At 41.2% G+C, this 17,693-nt stretch overlaps 1 protein-coding gene across 1 annotated transcript in view; it reads left to right on the top strand.

Annotated features, from left to right (window-relative positions):
* MDFIC2 (MyoD family inhibitor domain containing 2) overlaps positions 1 to 17,693 on the top strand; it is a 45,472-nt gene that overhangs the window by 19,491 nt on the left and 8,288 nt on the right. The window contains exons 2-3 of the mRNA XM_054838594.1: positions 7,258 to 7,296; positions 15,950 to 16,018. Coding sequence (XP_054694569.1) covers positions 7,258 to 7,296; positions 15,950 to 16,018 — 108 coding nt within the window. The remainder of the gene's footprint in view (positions 1 to 7,257; positions 7,297 to 15,949; positions 16,019 to 17,693) is intronic.

Raw genomic sequence — 17,693 nt, forward strand, 5'->3', positions numbered from 1 at the left:
CATTCTTGTTCTGGTTGGATGATTACATCAGTGGAGAATTAGTCTATCATCTTGCAGGGCCTGAGACTTCTTTCTCTTACATCACCATACATCAGGAAACATTGTGTGGAGTTCACCAATATTTCACTAGCCTAAAACCAACACGATGGAAGAACTGAGCCCACAGCCCCAGTCCCCTATACAGTTGTGTATTGACTACAAAGAAGCTGCCCCCCATTTAAATCAGCAGATCATCTGGTCTTTCTTCCTTAGTCTGTTTACCTACTAAAACTTTCATGTAAGTTATTTTAGGACCTGTTTCTCATTTAAACTATTAAGTAACCGTGGTCATAAAAGAGCACATATTCTTTTTCTGGCATCACATTCAAGAAGTAACTTTTCTTCCATCAGTCTCCAGTGGCACATCTACAGAGATGGTAAGGAGAAATTGAACAGGCAACGTAAATTTGACTACTCAAACTTCCTCTACACCAAAGGCAGTTCCGAGAGAAATCTTTGGCAGTCCAAGTCTCTGAGCATTTTGCAACAATTTCTGTGTCAAATAGAACAACTATGCCAGACCCAACAATATTATTCCCTTTTTAGGCACACACCAGGTTTGGTGGTGCTAGAACAACATATGATCCATCCATCTTATCTCTAAGAATAGGCAATACCCGCTATTCAAGAAGCCAGCTCAGGAAATGTTGTGGTGGGCTGCTGTATCTAGAATAGATTATGAGAGGAGAAAAAAAAAAGGCTGGAAGTCTCCAGCAACTGGTGGAGTTCCTGAGAAGTTTTTATCTCATGGCAATGACTTCAAGGCTAGTTAGAGGTAGAAAACCAAAATGGCAGCCTACAAATTCCCCAGACACCAGGTGTTCACCAGAAAAATCTGTTCCCCAGCCGCACACTGTCCCTGTTTTCAGTGGTTTCCACGGCCTCTCCCCTAGCAGACACTAGGCAGCCTGCCTTCCCAGTACATCTGCGCACTTCTCACTTCTGAGAAATGGGGACGATTAAAAACACCTTCAAAGTGGAGAAAACCAAGTGTGGTTCCTTCTTGGATCCAGCCCAGCAACCCCTGAAACTGAGAACCATGCTGACGCTTTACACCAGCTTCTTCATACTATAGGCAACTAAGGCGTCATGTTCTGCTGCTGTATGGTGCCTGGCCAGACAGTGGTCCACCAAGGACACTAGATTTAAATAATTTCCAGTGCAGTTATACTTCCTACTGTTACACCTTTTTCTCAAGATATTTAAGCACCAAGCATTGCAGGTATCATGGTTTCATGTTCATGTTATGCTTCACTAATACCAAGTAGAGTTACTTGGCATTAAGTGGTATATTTTATCTTTTCCCACAAATAAGAGACATTTCCACCATAACATATCCTATAGGCAGCTCTTTTCATATCTAAATCCCAAGGATTTTTTTTAAAAAGAAGATTATATATTTATTCAGAAATTAAATGAGATTAATAATTTTGAAAGCAATTTACAAATAGCAATCAGCCTCTGCAATGAAGGTCAAAAGAAAAAGGACACATTAGCAATTGAATATCTTCCCTCCCTTTAAAGTTTTAATACCGCATACCTGTTAATAATGGGAAATATCCTTCTTCAAGAGTAGCATTTTCAAAAATTGGTAGGATCCTTTTGCTAATTCTAATCTTCTTTTAATAAAATAATTTGTTAAAAAGGATTATAAAAAAGCATGAAAATGGAATGCCAATAGAAATGTACTGCCTATACAATAAATAGTTAATGTATTTTTCTAAATGAATGATTTAAAATAGCTATTAAAGTAAAGAGAATGAGCTTATGTTTCTAGTAATGACTTCTCTGCCTCAGAATGAAATCTGTAAATCCCTGATTGCAATTTCACATCCCAAAAGAACAAGCAGTCCTGGGACTGATGCTTATTGCCTTTATCATTAATACTAGCATACCACATATGTGATTTTTATATCGCTAGTTTGAATATTTAGATTTATACTTGTGTACGATTTATATTTTAAAGCTCATACAGCTATTCTGTCACAAAAATAAAGCTCTCCAAGAAGGCTTTTTTGTATGTACATGCATACATGTACACACAGACTTTCAGTATAACTACAATTTTATTCATAAGAGTGCATAATGATTCAGGCTGTGATTGTTAATAAAAATGCATTTCTAACCATCAAATTTGAGTCTATTATTCTAAGTTAATTGCATTTGCCCTAAAGAGACTTGCGACTGGCTGTCAGCCTATTTGTGTCAGTTCCATTTTATTCATCAGTCAATCTTGTCTCCTCTTTTTTCACATCCCATATATTGATCAAATAGATTTGTTAGCATGCCTCTGCAGCTTTAAAAAAGTTTTTGTTATTTGTCAGGTTTATTTGATTACTATATTAGTTTGTGTGTTATCTTAATTGTTATTTCAATAGAAAATAAATGCCCTTTGATAGTCCCACAAGATTCCCATTAAATATAATCCATATAACAAGTTAGTGGATGGAGTGAATGTGCTAAGAAAATAAACACATTAAACCTATTTTAAAAGGTGGTATTAATCTGCAATTGTATTTTACTTGATCCAAAAGACAGGAATAGAAATAAGTACAGTGTGAAACAATTTTGATAAACATCAGTGCCGTATCATTGCATATTATGCTATGTATAAAATACTTTAAGAAAAAGACATGCGATATAAAATAAACTGAGGTCATATCTGGAAGAGTGGGTTTTGTGGTTAAGTGTGAAATGGAACAATATTATATATGGCTTTAGACACTAAAAATTAGGCTAGAGAGGCTGCAAGCAAAGGCAGGTGGAAATGTTGTCTTACATGGGGCAAGTTTTTGATAGGGAGAGAGAAAACAGCTTTTAGGAAGGTATTTATTGAAGCAAAAGATAAACATCTATGCAGGTAGTTTCTTCCTCTGTAAGATATGATACACTGTACAATAAATAAAAGTTTAGCTAGATTAAGAAACTGAAACAGCACCTTCTGCACGTTAGTCACTCAGTTTTGGTAATGACTTCATGAAAACATGATTTTTGCCTCAGTCTTCTCAAAGGGGAAGGTAACGCAACAAGTTTTTCCATATGTGTGTCTTAGAAACTTGCCTCTGATACTTCCATTATCAGCAAGACTACATAACCCTGGCTCCTCACGTAACATGGAATCTGGGATCTCCCCAGCTGGTACCTGAGCTTACGTAGTGTCAGAAATAAGCACTGTGGGAAAAATCAACAATGTCCTTACCATCCAATTTTAAAAAAGATACAAGAAGTCCATGTGTCTTAAGACATAGAAGGATTGATTAAATACAAATTTTAGGAAGCAAAAATGTGTTTTATCTCTTAAGTACATTGACCAACCCCATAGCTTTCTGAAACTGAAACGTGAAATTACCAGAGTCTTCCAAATTTCTTGTGAAAAGCTAAGTTCTTTCATTTCTTTAGCCAGGATTAGTTTTTTGTATTATCTAACTTTATTCACCTAGAAGTTTGGTTTCTGGTCTGGATAATTTATATTTTATCTGTAGCCAGCTACAAAGGGATGGGGTGAGAACAGGGACAAAAAAAACCTTCCAAAGAGCAATTTTTTCACTGGCTTAAACTCTTCTGTCAACATGGCATGACTTGCCAGCAGGATGGGCTTTGTCTCTTCCATTGATTATTGTAGGAGTTTAGGCCAAACTGAACACCTATCATACCGGCTACAGCTGGCATGATGAACACAACCCCAAGGGGAACCTATCTCATTATAGCAGAAGCATTTTTAAATGCCTATACCTAGCTGTGGACACTTGAAATGTCCAATTCCTAGATTATTATTTTTCACCTGGAACCTCTTTAACAGTATTTCATACCAAACAACCATGCCAAAGCTTCAGGCACCCTAAAATAAAGCTCAAATTTGCAGTTGTCCTAGAGCAGTTAGCAACACTCCTGCGATTCAGAAGCACACAGCACGATGATAGTTTCAAGCTAAACTATTATGACCAGCTAGTATGGAATATAAACAGGAACAGATGAGAAGAATACAGCCTCAACATTTGAGACAACAAAGAAGGAGTGAAATGATTGCTACATAAAAGACATTTCAAAGACCTCCCAGAAAAGCAGGCATAAAAATCCCCAATAAAAAGGCTCAGCAAGAAAACTGTCACACCCCCTAATCCTCAGCAGACTTTAACAAGATGTTCACATGAGCCAGAGATTGTCTTCTTCCCCAGAAGACAAAAGGCACAGAAAACAATACTGTCTAGCATAGGATTAAGAGGCAAGAGATAGATAAAAAGGATTCCTTAACCTTACAATTAGAAACCCCCAGTCTCCAGCCAAAAGAATAATCAGAAACAGCCTGCAAACCTGTGTCACAATAATTGCTGCATCTTTCTTTACTCTTTGAAAACTGATACATTTTCTGAAGATTTTTTTTTAATTTATCACCACCCCACGAAAGGTTTGATGGCCACTTAACTACAAGACAACTGCTGCTACCGAAACGCAATAGCCTTATTTCCCATTCTTTGTATTTCCACCACCTCCAAGTAAAAAATGAATTACCGATGCTCATACCAACCTCCCAGTAAATTATACAACAAAAGCAAAACTATATGTAATGCACTAGTCTCCTAACAAATAAGCTTACTGTGCCCTAAACTAGACACATACACAGATTCTTCATGCCAAACCTGGCATAAGCATGTGCTCCGATTAAAAAGGAAACAACATAGTTGTCGTAACAAGCATCTTTAGCTTTATTTGGTATTACTAATGCCTTTAAACAGAAGGCAGGGTACTGGCGAGAGTAAAAAACAGACTTGAAGGGGGAGGAAACCTACAGGCTAGAAAGAAACTAGTGTCCAAAGTTTGACCCTCCTGCTGTAGCTAACTAGTGACCATAAGCTAATAGCTGTAGAAGTTTGCTGCATAAAAATTTAAGGCTCTGAAGCTGAACAAGGCATCCACAAGACATTGACAACTGCATTTACAGAGCATATATTAACTTACAGACATGACTTCAGCACCCAAACAATCATATATGATTAGGAACTATACATGTCCTCATTTTATAGGGGATTGAGGCACACAAGAATTAGATGGTTAGTGCAAGCATGCATTGAGGGACAGTCAGGATTTAAACAGTCACCACCTCCAATGGGCACTTGATGTTTCTAGCCTTTCCCACTCTTTCCAGTACCATCAGGAGAGGAAGAGTCAAACAAATTCTTTTTTTCCTTCAGGTGCAGCACACTTGCAGACTATCACTCCATGCTCTTGTGATCATCTCTGTCCATTGGACCTTAAATTTTCTGCCTTAAGCTAATATTCAGTGGTCTTGTTCTGTGCCAGCTAGACACTACCTCAGAGCTGCCTCATTCTGTGGCAGATGAAATAATCCCTCTAAGTAAACTACTTGAAACCACTTAGAAAGAGGTTGACAGAGATGCAACCTTAACCATTGTCATTTGTTATGGAAAGACGTAAACAAATCACATCTCCCAGAAGAATCATGGTTTGAAATAAACTCACAGAAAAAGGCATACGTTTCTGTTCTCTTTTTAGAAAAGCTCAAAGAGAGCATAAAGCTTTGCTTACACATACTTGTAGAAAAAAAGGGTGAAGAGTTACTTAGAAATCAGTAGATAATCTTTCTGGACCTCAGTCCAGATGAGAACAAGTAATTCACTGTGTACGTCCTCAAAGCACGTAGCTAGCAGCATACCAGGCAGAGCAATACAAGATGTGAATCACTGTGGGGTAGGAGTGGAGAGTAGTGTGGTCTGCATGGTGGCATAATCAAATTAATCTCTTCTCAGCCACACAGTGCCCCAGGGACTCCAGGTCTTGCTTGTGGCATGGCACTGGAGACTCACAAGCCTTCACCTACAAGCACGCTTGTCCCCATGCCATGAGGAGCTTCGCCGCTGTCCTGCTGAAAGGCCAGCTGTGCTTGAATCAAGAGCCTGGAAACAGGACCTTAGCACCCTGTCTGCTGTCTGACAATTATGTCCAGATCATGTTTTCCTCATTTTATAAGCAAGCAAGCTTCTGGTTGCCACTATTACAAGCACAACTTGAGATTTACACAGTAGGCTAGTATTTTTCACAATTTGCATTCAGATCCACATTTACCAGAAAAACTGCAGAACGTTATTTCTTTGAGCAACCTACGTGGCACAAAATCCCACATCCAGTGGATCACAATGCCACCCAAGTATTCAGCCATTTAGAAAAGACCTATGTCTCCCCCTCTAAGCAGGGGGGAAATGCATAATGCTACAAACACCATGAAGTTTTGTGCTTTGCCATCATTATTGATTTTGAGATACTCAGATACCACAGTGGTCAAAGGCAGTGCAAACACCAAATAAACCTAAAAGCATAAAAAGCATTGCCATGCTGAAACAGAAATATAAAGATGGGTAAGCTGAACTTGAACATCCACCATATCTTAAAACCATGGTTCAGAAAACTAGACTGCACCTATTACAGTGGTTATGATTAATAACTTATTCTGCTAGCTTCAAAAACTGAAAGTCCAGCATCTTCGTATGTACCATTGGTAGGAACAGGAATGTGATGAAGCACACAGCTATGAGGTCTGTTTTCAGGTTCATTACCAGCATTTTCCTCTGTTGCAATTATTTTAATGAAGACTTTGCCTAATTAAGATTTTCACGATTTGGTGTGGGAAGCAGATACAGCACCTGATATCGTATGCCCTGAAGCCAAACATTTCTGTCAGCTTTGATGGGCATTAGTATGGTCCTTTATGGATCAAGGCAGAGTCATTTTACTGATCAGGTGTGTGAAGACCACTCAGACACAAGCCACCAAAAAGACATAGGAAAAAATTAAACTTTACTCACTCAGAAACTCAGGGATGAACGCTGCTTTAGGAAGTCAGGATCCTTGGGAAGTCTCTGCTCCTCTGGGTAAGACAAGTTCTGTTGACCATATGAAAACTGCCTGTGTCCCCTGCAGGGAAAAAAAAAAATCATCTCAGTGAGAGGCTAGAGGACACCGGATCCTTAAAGAGAAGGGTATCTCCCAGCTTCTATTAAGAGCTGTTTTTTCCATACTTGTGAAGTCAATCAGGGGATTAAGTCTCCAGCCCCAGTAGCTTGACTTTTCTCTTTCCTCCGATAACAATGCTGTTTTGAGGTGTTTACAAAACACCACTACCTGTGTGGGATAACAAAGCTACCTCACCACCTGAGGAACATTTCCCATTTAGTGAAGCCTTCCTCTCCCATTCTCATTTTCCAGAACTGGGCAGCCCCATCCTACAGCCCCTTGGAGGCTCAGGTAAGTCCCCCACCATCTCAGCTCCTTCTCCCCACAGTACACAGGACCACATCTTTGCAGCTACTGGTGGTGCCTTTCATGCAAGAAAATGAGCTCCATTATTCTAATTCCATGGGGAAACTGAGCAACATTTTTTGCCTTAATACTGACTCATCATCTGTTTCAGCCTTCAGCCCATCTTTAAAATGAGACTATTATTTCTATTAATGACTTAAAGAAACATTTTAACATTCACTCAAAACAGCAGAACAACCATGTAAGTGCTGTGCAGTGGACCAAGTCTGCAAGCTTTTAAATATGAGGATAACAAGCTCTTAACCTCACAACCATTTTCTTATGAAAGTTGAAGAAGAAAATTGAATAAGAACCCCAAAAATACCAGCCTATGAACCACACAAAACCTATTTGTTTCAATTTGCAGGATCTTAGTGGATTACTCTGGGATCAGGCAACCCCCAAACCAACACCTAGTCACCTTACCTGGAGAACAGCCATAACACTCTTACTTTCTCTTACCTTTATTTATCTGCTGAAGAAGGAGGAGGAAGAGGAGCAAGGCCCATGGCCCCCTCCCTTCCCAGCTGAGGATGTTTTCCTGAGTGAGGGTTCTCAAACCAATCCATACCACCTGAAAAACTTTTGAAGAGGGAGAAACGCTAATTTATTTGCTTCCTACTCAGCCACAGCAGAAGTAGGTTATGCTTATCTGCTCCCTATACTTCTGATGATGACCTTTAATTGGGGAGTCCCAGCTGGAGCCAACCTGAGAGACCTCTCAGATTTTGGCACTGGCCCTCAGCAATCTTCATCATGACCATTAATTGGGGTGTCACTGATTAGAGGGTAGGCACACCAAACTCTGCAGTACCCACAGGCTGGACTCTTCTAGTAACGATGAGCTGGCTGTGTTAGCAACCACATCATCTAAAAAGGTTTAGAAAGCACCATGCTCCCATTAGGACCTTTCTTAATGGGGCATCCAAGACCCTGTTGCAAGCAAAAAGCCTGCACCCAACGTGTCTGTGTTTATTTGTACTGCAAACACACACGATGCAAACTTCCTCTGCTAGTTAGAGGACACTGCTGGGGCTTTGGTAGGCAAGGTCAAGACAATGTTAGTCTGCTCTGATAAAGCATGAGAAGGTAAATCATTCTGTGCGACTCAGAAGTCATTCAGATGGTACTTTTGGCATTTTCTCCCCCTGCTTTTGTTCTGTCAGTCTGAAGAGAACAGCTCGTGTGATGTAATTTAGAATGGAGCTTTTTTAAAGCTTTCACTCAGGAAAAGCTTCAGGAGCTCTGGGGGTATAGCTTAGCTCCGAGAAATAGAAAGAAAGCAAGTTTGCATTGACAGCTTGATCCCAGAGAGAGGTGGCTGCCTGCTTGTCTAACAGGTCCTCTGGGTCTGGATGAGGCAGAGACAGAGGAGCAGTCATATTAAGTGAACGCGCGCTGCCAATGTTAAAGGAACAATTACCATTATTCTGCATAGTTCACTGTTTGCTACTGCTATTTCCTTCAATAAAACCTCTTTTCACTTGCCAATTGGAGCTTGTCATGTAACAATATTTCTTATGCACAATACACATACTAAAATGCCCCTGTGTTTTTAATACATTTATAGTTGTTAACACTAGCGGTATAGTGACAGAAAAAATGTACTTGCTTTGAATACAGAATAGATTGAAAAAAGAACAAACCAGAGGCCCTGCTCTGAAGGATTCATGGGGGTTAGATTTTGCCTAATCTGTGTGTTCAAACAGTGACACCCCTTCCATTTCATTGACACCCACTTTTTCCTCTCAGGGCCTGGGCTGTGACCTCATTGCTTGGAGGGGGTTGCACACCTAAGCCTTGAGCAAAAGCTTCAGTGAAAGTTTTGATGTGAGGAAGTGTTGAGGAGAGGGTTGAGCTCTGACCTGCCCCCATGCCCAGGCAGCCCCGAGAAGGATGGGCAAGGGATGCCGCTCCTGGGGCTTTGATGAGCTCGGTGCACTGAAGGTCACCATCACCCAACCAAACATCTGATCCCTGTGCATGGTCCACAGCATGCTGCCCTACCATCTAGCAACACCTGAAACGTCTGGTGTTCGCTGCTCACATCCGACACTAGCAAAACTCCTTGGGAGTGTGGTTCCTTGCAAAGCAGGACAAACAGCCGGCGTTGGGGAGAGGCTGGCATTTCACCGAGGTTGCAGGAACTCTGCAGCTCTCCTCTGAAAGCTCGTACAATGAAGACATTGTGCTAGTACCGCACTTGCCAACATTACAAAGCCAGGCAGAAATGACCACAGTGAAGGTGCCACGGTGAGAAGAAATTACGTGTTTGCGCTTGTGAGCAGGCTGAACCTAATATTTCAGGCACCCAAATGAATAAGCAGCTGTTTGGAAACCTTTGTAGCACAGTCATGAAGGAAATTTTCTTCTGCCATAAGATTCATGTTTTCTAAGAACACTATTTTGTTCTGAACAAGTTAATATACACAGGAAAAGACATCTTGAGCGTTCCTGGGCTCTCCTACACTATCCAGGAATAGTGATAGACTGCGAGTTTAAACACATACTTCCACTGCACAGCGAGAGAAGTGTATTTAATACTGTGAGCAGAAATATTACCATGTTTGCCTTTGCCAGAGTAGGCAAGAGCGCACCATCCTAAAAGTAATTATTGCATAATTAAGAAACAGTGGATGTCATCTGTGTGCCCCCAGAATAGATGTTCTGCATCTTTCATGTCCCCAGGAAAAAAATATTTTGTGAAAACATGTGTAGTATGATACATCTTCTGCTTCACATACTGTGAAGTGCTTTGTCTACAACAACTCTTTCTGAGGAAAAGAGCAAAGAAACCCAGAGAAGACCACCATGTTGGAGGCTGTTTTGGAGCCTGATCTGTTGAGCTCCCTGGAAGTCTTTCCATTGACATCTGCTGATACTGGATCGGGACCTTGTGGAGCTAAATAAATGGCTTTCCAGCATGGTCCGGCAAAGGCTGCTCAGCAGCACCAGGAGTGGTGCTCAGATGGCAATAAGATTAATAACATTGGGACTAGTGGACAAGTCCAGCTCCCAGTTGTGTTCCAGTATGGCTTGCAGCTGAGAGGGTCAAAATGGAAGTGTTTGCTAGGAAAGTCTCTAGAAGACATAAGACTCTCACAGATTGCCATTCGTTGTTGGATTCGAATCAAAGAAAAGCTTTCATATAACTTATTAGAAGACATGGGTTTTTGTAGTCATATATTACTACATGCCAATTTACCACGAATAGAGCCTTAAGGACCATCTATGAGAAATGCTGCATCTTCTGTGATTTGCAGCTCTATTTGACCGAGTTTAAACTGCTTGGATATATTTTAAGAATATATGTGGTTTTGATGGTGTTTCCCCCCACCAAATCAAAATGCTGACAGCCTCAGATCTCCTCTGGCATTAATGCTGTGCAAGGATATCTTTGTGACCATTTGTATGTAATACCTGCTTTGGGAATAAACTCTTGGCACAAAACTTCAGTGTCATTCAGAAAGTGGCACAGTTGCCAAAGACCTTGGGACATGAAAGGAAGCCACTGTGCTGTCTTTTCACTGGAAAGTTCACAAATTCTGCCTAGAGATCCTTCTTATATTTTTACTTTTCAACAGACAGTGCTTACGAAAAATAAAACTGAGAATTTTAAGTGCTTTCCAAATTTAATGACACAGAGTTTAGGTTCCTTGTAATAAGCTCAGTATTTTCTGTTTTACATTATCTATACATTTCCCAAACTAAACAGAGCGAGCAATTGCACAAGCATTTCCATGGGTGAGACCTACCTTCAGTTACTGTGCCAGCACGTTAAATAAAGCCCTGTCCTCTTCTGGCTGCTCCGTCCTGGTTAGGATTTTGTTTCTGAAACTTGATCATATTGGCAGACAGTCTTAACCTCATTGATGGGGTGAGTAATTAACCGTGAGAGGAAGGAAGACTGAATTAATGCAGCAGTGCTGTTGAGGCAAGGACTGTAGTAGTAGTAATAATTTTTCTTTAATTCTAAAAGAACATGATCAATTCAGATAAGATAACGCATCAAAATCTCCAGCTTCACACTCTGCAGTGAGGAATAAAGAGAATTTGAGGGGTTTGAGTTATCCCTGCCATACAACAAGCAGCTGCCCATGAGTGCTGGGATGGACCTGCCCCCTCCCAAATCCCTGCAGCCTGGGGAGGGGACAGGGACTGGCACGGCCCTGTGGTGGCTGGCATTAATAAAAACAAACAGATGCTTAGCCCTCCACTTGGAGGGGGAAGGACAGGGCTGTGTGGTTTCAGTTCAGGTTCAGTTTGAGACTTTCTTGCTCTGAGCTGGTTTAATTAGCACTTTTAGCAAAATGTCAGGAGAGTGCAGCCTTGAAACAGAGAGAAACAAAGGAATATGGGAAGTAGATTTTATTTTTCTTTATAAAAGCTTTTTAGGGCTGTTTCATGTGATAGAGCCGCCACACCACCTACAAAATCCACAAATCCAATCTGGGGCTTAAATTCAACATCAGAAATAGCCACTCCTTCTCAGAGACTCCCAGAGAGGATGATCTCTTTCAAGAGCTGCTGGAGTAACCACAGGATGCCAGGATGCCCTGATCATAAACTGGAGGAAATTAATTCAAAACAGGTAGAAGAAAAAGAAACCAAAAAAACCCCAAACGAGCAAGCAGTATGTGAAATGCCAAGAGATCCTGCTGCTCTCTGGACTAACCCCAATTACTATAACGGATTTGGAGGCCGTTTCATAGTCACAACATCCAGGACATAAATAGACACCTAAAGAAAATCTTGGTAGGAAAGAAAACAATGGCTGAAGCAGAATTTGGAAGATCCAATCTAGAAACAAACCTTGGGGGCGCTGGCACAGCTCTCCTGGAGGATGCACAGCTGTATCCCGCACCCGGACCCGTGGGTTTCAGGGATCGCATTGCCTGCTGACCAGCTGAGGTTATGCTTCTGCTGCAGTTAACACTTGATACCAAAGCTGTGAAGTTCCTGCGAAAATCCAATGATTTATCTTGGTGCTCATCAGCCGAGGGCTCCTGAGGACCTGGCGCCAAGCTCTGACGCAGAGCGATGGATAGTTCAGGTCTCCGGGCAGTCACCTGTAAACCATCCAGTGAACACGCTACAGAAGCAGTTGTGAATTTTGCTATTGTGTTCATTGAGAGCATGAGTTATGTCCAGTGTCTAGTGCAGATGATGATGTCTGATGCAATAGGGACTTTTGAATTAGAACATAAAAACCTTTTCATAAAGCGTTTGGTCCCCCTTCTTGCAAAGTCCGTTACAACTATACAGTGTAAGCGAACAACATAAAAATCACACTGATCCCTTCGATTCTTTTTTAAGCATCCTTAAATCCAGCTTTTTTTTCCTGCTGTACATCTTACTTTTTATAGTTAAAAGTAATTTTAAAGCAAAAAAGAACATAAACAATATACACTGACTCTTGACACTCCATTGCTTTTTTAAACTAGAATAATAAAAATTTGCAAATGAACAAAAGAGTGGGAGGAAGATATCTGATTTACAATGTTTTTGAGATAAAGAACACTATAAAAAAAGATCAATGTGAATAATAAAGCATTGTTAACTGAGTCATGACATTTCTATTCTCAGTGAAAATTTGAACAGTAGAGCTCTGCAAATGAGCACCTTGTGCCATTTTCAAAGTGGGAGGAAGACATATAATTATAATTTTTAAAGTGAAGAGAATTTTAAAAAAATCTCTGGGAAAAAGTTTATTGAAAAACATATCGACATATCAATATGACATAAATTACTTTAATTTTATTAAACTAGGAGGGGGGAAAACCTCCTTTTGAAGACCGGCTGCAGAAAGCATTCCTTGAAAAGAATTTTCTTTATTAAAAACTCTTTTGCTAAGATGAAACAGCACTGAATGTCAGCACTACCGTATATTTATTCTGTAACTCTTCCAACAGCTGAGATCTATAAAAGAAACATATTTTCAAAACAGTTTTAACCTCCATTGTCTTGATCATTCGTATTAACATTTTTCATGTCACCTATTGAAATGCCTTAAAGGAACCTTTTATTCAGTCAAAATTAATTAAGCCATTTTCTTAAACAGCCTCCAAAAAGTGAAAAGGACGTAATGTTGTGCATTTTATTTGACATACGTTTTCTGCCATTTCACTTATTTGCGTGATGAGAGCAAAATTTCATATTTATGCTATCAAATCTGCAGAGAAAAGTGATTTTGAGAGAGAAGAAAACTAACTGCTCTTGCTGCGTGTGCAATTTAAATCCACGGTGAAAATACAGCATTGATCAGATTACTCCAATTGAGTCATTTAGTGCTTTGGCATTCCTGAAGTTAGGGCCCAGCTGTGAAATCATAGTTGAGGCCAAACTTTGCTGTTAGAGGAGTGCACATGGCTCCCATTTTCTTCAAAGGGAATGACACACATGGCCAATATTTAACTTTCACCTCTTCCATTCTTCAGCTAGCAAACCAATGGATTCTATGCAGGCAATTTAATAGAATTAAGAATATAATCAAGATTTTCCAAGACTTAGTAGTGATTTGGGCTATATAATTCTACACACCTCAAAGTACAGATGCTGAGCATATTTGGAAAATCAGACCATCTCAAAAGTCGTACTTTAAGCAGGTAAAATTGTAAATCACTTTGAGTATTTTGGCCATTGGCTCCTAACAAACAGGGCGTAGGATACCTCTTCAGAATCATAAGCTCCAATTTCTGGGTTGGCTGGGGTGCCTGGGAGACTTACAACACCCCGACCGATTTTGGATAGTGCATTTGCACACATTTCTCACCTGCTATTACCATTATGGGACTTGAACACCGTGCAGACACCCTTCTGCAGCAGCCGTTCCCTCGAGAAAAGCTAGGTTCCAGTTCTGCAGATCCCCTGGCATGGACTGGGCTGCTGGGATGGCCCACAAGACTTTGAGGTGTAAGTGCCAGAGAGAGAAAAAAAGATGCATCCCAAAATCTAGCTGCCCCATGGTGTATGCAGATCTTCATTTCAACTCAAGGTCAAGCGGAAAACTTTCCTACCATCCTTGCTGACTCTCCGCTTTGCTTTCCCCCGACTCCATCTGTTCCTCACCCATCTCCTTCGTTCCGCACTCGCCTCCCTCTTCTTCCTGTGTCCATCTGTTCCCTCCTTCCTCAACGCAAGTTGGGGAAGGGAAGTAAATTCAGTCATTCACTGAACAGATTTCAAGATGAACCCCCTCCCTCTTCAGTTCTAACTTCATTCATCATGGTAAAAATTATGATGAATAGAAATGTTGAAGGTGAAAATTTATTAGGGATTGTGTTGCTTTCTTACATCAAAAGCAGTTAAAGCTGCATATAAACATTGGCTTCATTCATTTTTTTTAATATATGGTATAATTAGTGAGAAATATTAGTGGAAGTGCTTGCTATGCAGTCCATCAACACATGCCTGTCAGAGTTTAGGATCTGGGCCAAAATTTTTTGCCAGTCTTGTGATAGATTTATAATAAGCCTATAGAAGGCTTTACAGTCAGCTGGGTCACTAATTCATGAAGTTAAAACGTATGCAATGAGGTCAAAAATTCACTATTGATATAATACCCCCTCCAGGGATTGCACCATTAGCTTTGTTACTGCAACAGCAAAAAAAAGTAAACCCAAAGCTCCTGTGAATTACCAGTCCATCATCATAAATCAGAAGAGAAGCACTTCCATAGGTTTATGATGTCATATGAAGCTCAAAATATATTTATAGCCTTGTGTACTATTTCCTGTTTCCCTACAACAAAAATAAACAGTCTCTAAATCCCCTGCATCCTTATGCCTGAGCTCAGCAAGATGTAATGGGCACGAAACTATGAAAACACTCATGATATATTAGTCTAGAGCAGCTTGCTTTGGGTCAGCTGGGACGCCCGCTCTCCCCCCAGCCTCTCCTACGTGGATGAGTGCAGTTCCCATGGAGTTTGCTTCATCTGCTGCACTCACTGTAGGGACAGTCCCACCTCCCGCAACTCCTACTTTGCCTCCCTGACCCTGGGACGGAGAAGGAAGGGAGATTTAAGCCTCCAGGCCCCATGCAGGGAGTGGATGGCCTGGCAAGCATAGCAGAGGTGGAGGAGCCCAGCACTCGTGGGGACCTGGGCTTGCCACTGCGAGGACCTTGGGCATCTTGTCCACCAAGAAGGCTAAGCCTTAGAGGTTGGAGCTTGAGGATGCGGTTTCCTCTTTCCTCCTTTGCTGACGATTTGGGATTCTCTCCTAAGGTTTCTGGGGTGTTTGGGCATGCCCCACGTTTCGTTGCAGACCTCCCAGCTGTCAAATTTTCTGTACTGACCTGAAAAAGGAACTTCTGTGTTTGCCAGTGATCCTCTTTCCCGCTTCTCAGATGAAACTTTGTCTTTTAGCAATTTGTTTTATTTTTTACTTCCTTTCCAGAAATAAGACCGAGGGTAACAGAAACAGTGCACTGCCCCATGTAACCTCCCCCTGCAAGGAAGCACGCTTGTCTCTATTTGCCCCCAAAGCAACAACTCCTGAAGTCAATGACTCTCACTAAGTGGCTGGGGGTGATACATGTGCCAAACCACATTTATTTAGAGTGTCCCTCTGCAACGTTGTTTTGTTTTTCCACCAAGACAGCTGTACCAGCTCCCTGCCTCTCCCGGCGCTCACTGGGGTGACGCTGAGCAGTGAGGACCGTCCAGGTAAGCTGCTGGTCCCGTGCATGTGTCACACTGTGCTGAGACACCCCTAGCATCTCCTCCCATTGCTGCTGGCAGACAAATTATGTCCTTTAGACTGGCAAGAAAAAGTATTTTGTTTTTCTTTTTACATTTTCTTTTTTGAAACACAGCCATCGAAACCTGGGGTTTGGGTTTCATTTTATTATGAGTCTTTTCAAACCAAGTGAGTTCAGTTCAAGCCTTTATACTTACCAGTTATCATCCATCAGGTCTGATGTCGCTCTGCCTGCTTCATCTCAGGACTGAGTGGACATGGCACACAGCTCTTTCAGAGATGAGCATGTGATATATTAAACAGACAGGTAGCGACAGCAGGGCGTGGGATAACGAATGGCAGGGAGATCAGCCAGGCATTCCTTTGGTTCTTTTGCTGCACTGATATACGAAGATGCCTCACGGTGAAATTAGAAAGTTATACATCCTAAATCGCTAGAGTTTTCCACACAGTTCACCATTAACCCTTGGGACTCCTTGCCACGGGGTGTGAGGCCAAGGGCCACTCACTGCCAGGATGGATTGGGAACAAATGCCACCGGCGAGTAGAGGCACAGGCTCCCTTGTCCTTTGCCTGTAAGATATGCCGGGGTGATAGATCAGTTCTCTCCCTTCTCTTTCAGAGGCAGCTCCTCCTAACCTGTTGCTCCAGATAGCTCTGTGGCATCACCCATCTTGCTGCAGTCCCCATCCAGCAGAACAGAGCTCCTCTTATCCCCCCTGTCCCTTGCCAAAACCAGACTTAGAGCCTTTATGTGCCACTGTATAAAAGCTAATTTCAAAAGCATGCTAGGAAACTCCAGCTTCCTACTCTCCAGGGCTGCAAGACCCTGGTTTGTGCCTGAGCCACTGATGAGAAATAGGGGTCAGAGGACCTACTGTAAATGCCATTGGTATCACTGCTCCTTGCTATTAACCAGAGGGATCTGTGGCTGGCATCAGTGGAAAGTGATTTATGTTGTGCTTTCAAGAATTTAGATACTGTCGTCAGACACCTGAATCACCCAACTTTAAAAAAAAAAAAAAATTCATTTGAGTATTGAGACTATCTCTGCTTTTAGTACAAACATGGGTGAATGACACCAGGCTTCTACTGCATCAGTCAAGGCAAGCCTCAGCTTCCCCAATTAAGGAAGAACATTGCTATTTCAGGATACTCTTTAAAAATGGCACTTTTGGGGGGGGGGGTTACCTCTAGCTGTCTCTGCCTAACACTAAATACCCTGAGCTTTCTCCATTACGATACACTTATTTTTCCCTTTTAATTCACTTCAGTGAATGATTTCTACACGTTAAAACCGCAAACATTTGTGGATATCTGAAACTGAACACCGGCTTTTAAAAGACAGTAACAAAGTTTGACCCTCTGCCCATCTCTAATTGTAATTGAAACTTTTTTTTTACATCCTCATCTAACACGAATCATAAATAATATCAGTGGTACATAATATATTTTTAAAGCCTATTTGGCTCCACTTATTTGTTCCAATCTCTCAACCTGCTACTGTTCCATGCAGCAACAAACCTATAAAAGAAAAAGAAAAGCGCTAACCACTTTTTTTTTTATGCTAGTCTAGCATAATCTTTATTTCTTTAGACACTTTGTGCAAACATTAAATTGATAAAAGACATAATGTGGATG

Source organism: Grus americana, chromosome 11 (assembly GCF_028858705.1).
Source record: "Grus americana isolate bGruAme1 chromosome 11, bGruAme1.mat, whole genome shotgun sequence".
Taxonomy (NCBI): Eukaryota; Metazoa; Chordata; class Aves; order Gruiformes; family Gruidae; genus Grus; species Grus americana.